Genomic DNA, 3,046 nt, shown 5'->3' with positions numbered 1-3,046 from the left:
GCACCATCAGCACTACCTATGAACAATAAAATCAGTATCATCAGCACCACCAGAGCTTCACCCCAATCAACATCATTCACCACGTGGAGATGTGGTCTTTTTTTTATACTTTATTCGCCTATTCAGGATACTTGTCACTTTTGTCTTATCTTCCAGTGTCAGAACCAGAGAACCAGTCCTTCGCGGGAAGCGTAAGAAGAGAGCAAACGTCAAACAGCCCGCGACAGGCTGGTTGACTGCACGAGCACGGGCAGCCCAAGTTGGACATTGCCACGCGTAGCCGAACTTATATTCATGACGGCACTGCAGTGCGTAGGCAGCCCAAGTGGGCGTGTCCTCACTGTACCGACATCTACGCTAACCTTTCCCTCGCATAACTGAAGTGGAACCCACGAGAATACTGCAGGGGCTTGCCTTCTTGAGCCTCACTCAAAGTTATCGAGAATGTCACACGCTGGTCCTAAAATGAGACGATACGTACCCAATATGTGTGGGTTTAATAGCAAGTTGTACATCTATCATCATATAACGAACATACGCCAAATAATAATAAATAGCACAAGGGTTTTTTTAAATAAAAAAAAAATATTGACATTACTGCACTAGAGAGGCACCGGAAAACAATGCAACGTGGCTTTTAAAAAAACAATTATAGAAAGTGTAAGGAAAGGTTTTGTTTATTTCTGTTAATTTTTGTCTCGTGGCCAGCACGATCTTCTTTATTGCGTTGTTTTGGAATATTTTTATTGTTTATTACAACTGAAAGTCACGCGGCAGAGAAGAATAAATAACGACCATTATTAAACCGCGGCTATCCAAACTCATGAAAGCCATCTCACGAACATGGAATAACTGTTACTTCACAAGCGCCGCGCAATTTTCCTGCTAAACCAAGCTCTCTATAGGCACTGTTATACACTATAACTTTATTATGAGCCGAGCGAATCATCTTCGAAAAAATTAAATTACCGTTCATACAAACAAAACCTACAAGATCGAGAACCCAGCGCGTCAGGAGTGCATCCCACGTAAAATGCTTTGTGAAAATTCCACTCAGTTTCTACTATTTGTGGCGCAATACAATGGCGTCTATGGGGATATTTTTCATTAAAAGCAGCCGACTTGATTGTGGCGGTATGTTTTAATCTGCCTGTGAGGGTATAAAAGCGTCAGAAATCTCAACACATTCTTACTTCTCCAGCGATGTCTCCCCGAGGTACCTTTCTCCTTTCGATCGCGACGCTGGCCGCTGCTGGGCACGTCAGTGCGCAGGGCGACGAGACTGAGCTCGCCAGGGCAAATTCAGAGTTCGGTTTGAGCCTTCTCAAGGAGCTCTGCTCTACCAGGAAGCCTCAAGAAAACGTCTTCTTCTCCCCAAGCAGCATCTTCGCAGCGCTGACCATGGTCTACGCTGGTGCAAAGGGTAGGTCTGCCGCAGATCTTGAGACTGTCCTAGGCCTACGCAGGGCAAAAATCACGACGCGGGACGCCGTTCTTGGGACGTACAGGACGTACCTGAATAATCTCCAGTCGCCCAGCGTGACCCTGAAGATAGCCAACGCAGCTCTGGTCGACAAAAGGCTTGGACTTCTCGAGAGCTACAAGCGGGACCTGGCTGAGACGTTTAGTGCCAAGGTTCGGTCTGTTGATTTCCAAAACAATTTGAAAAAAGTTGTGTCCGAAATTAACCAATGGTTCAAGAGCAAGACAAGCGGCAAAATTTCCGATATGGCTAGCGAAGAATCTTTACGCGGGGGAGTGATGGTGCTCATGAACGCTATATATTTCAAAGGCTCTTGGAAGAACGCCTTCGACACCAATCAAACATCTCATTTTCCGTTCTACAATGGAGGCATCGAACCTGTCCAGGTGAAAACTATGACGTGCAGGAGTACTATGAACTATTGTACGCTACCCGAGCTCAAGTCTCAAGCCGTCCAGCTTCCATACTCCGGGGACCGATACAGCATGGTCATTGTTCTTCCAAACGACAGGGCCGGACTTCCTCAGCTCATACGAGCCCTCTCTGTAAGAACAATTCTCACTCTTTTGAAGAAACTGTCTCCGCACCAAGTGAAACTCAGACTCCCGAAGTTCGAGTTAAGTACAAAGTACAAGCTAGTGGATGCGTTGAAGAAGCTGGGCTTAATATCCATATTCAGCAATCAAGCCGACCTGTCGGGGATCTCCGGTGACAGGAATCTCATAGTGTCAGACGTAGTGCACAAAGCTATGGTGGGTGTGAGCGAAGAAGGGACCGTCGCAACCGCTGCTACAGAGCTCAAGTTTGTGGTTTCCAGCGGCGGCTATCCTGATATTGCGGAGTTTTACGTCGACCACCCTTTTTTGTTTCTCATCTGTGATACCGCCATAAACCAGATTCACTTTATTGGTGCGGTTCATAAATTGTGAACGAACCCCATCTGACCAGATGTTATTTCAGCTTCCTTCGCCGCACTTACAAAAGGTGTTCCTAAGCAATAAACCATATTCGATTCAGTCTGGATGTCTACGTCCTTCTGGGGGATGCAATTTTGAAAACACAGCCATGCAATAAATCAGGCTCTCGAAAATCTTTTTTTTTAATATACTATATGAGATATAGATACTTTGTGAGGACGAAGTTATTAGAATTTTTTTCATCGCGTTTCTTATATACAATCTTTACTATAGTCAGTTGCAGGTTAAAGGGACCATGGATGAAACGATTTTGAAATAGAATTTCATCTCTTGCACGTCGTCAAAGTTGTGAAAAAAAAACCTAAAACACAAAAGTAGAGAGCGAAAAGAATTTTTCGCGATAAAACTTTTAAAATAAAACCGGACTCTTTTGCACCTTCTTTCCTTGGCAAGCTCACTGTGTTTTCACTGCGATGCATCCGGGGAACCGCAGCACGTCAGCCAAATCAAACGTCGCCTATTGGGTAAGAGCCTACCTAACCAGTACCGCGATCATAAACAATAAGTAGCCGGCGGATGTTTCCTAAAGGTTTTCTTAAATAATATTCAGATCCACATTTTGTAGCATAATTAGCGATGCGACGAA

At 44.7% G+C, this 3,046-nt stretch overlaps 1 protein-coding gene across 1 annotated transcript; it reads left to right on the top strand.

Annotated features, from left to right (window-relative positions):
* The first annotated feature begins 1,203 nt into the window (after positions 1–1,203).
* Positions 1,204–2,412, top strand: LOC8032700 (intracellular coagulation inhibitor 2-like). The gene has a single exon (XM_002399522.3). It carries the CDS (start codon positions 1,204–1,206, stop codon positions 2,410–2,412), a length of 1,209 nt encoding a protein of 402 aa, XP_002399564.3.
* The last annotated feature ends 634 nt before the right edge of the window (positions 2,413–3,046 follow it).

This window comes from Ixodes scapularis, unplaced genomic scaffold, assembly GCF_016920785.2.
Source record: "Ixodes scapularis isolate PalLabHiFi unplaced genomic scaffold, ASM1692078v2 PGA_scaffold13__105_contigs__length_92229423, whole genome shotgun sequence".
Classification (NCBI taxonomy): domain Eukaryota; kingdom Metazoa; phylum Arthropoda; class Arachnida; order Ixodida; family Ixodidae; genus Ixodes; species Ixodes scapularis.
The sequence above is the reverse complement of the archived record's forward strand: the minus strand, read 5'-3'. Positions and strand labels throughout refer to the sequence as shown.

What these genes read in the sequence shown, in the direction of transcription:
- LOC8032700 (XM_002399522.3), top strand. Translation starts at nt 1,204, where the DNA reads ATGTCTCCCCGAGGTACCTTTCTCCTTTCGATCGCGACGCTGGCCGCT.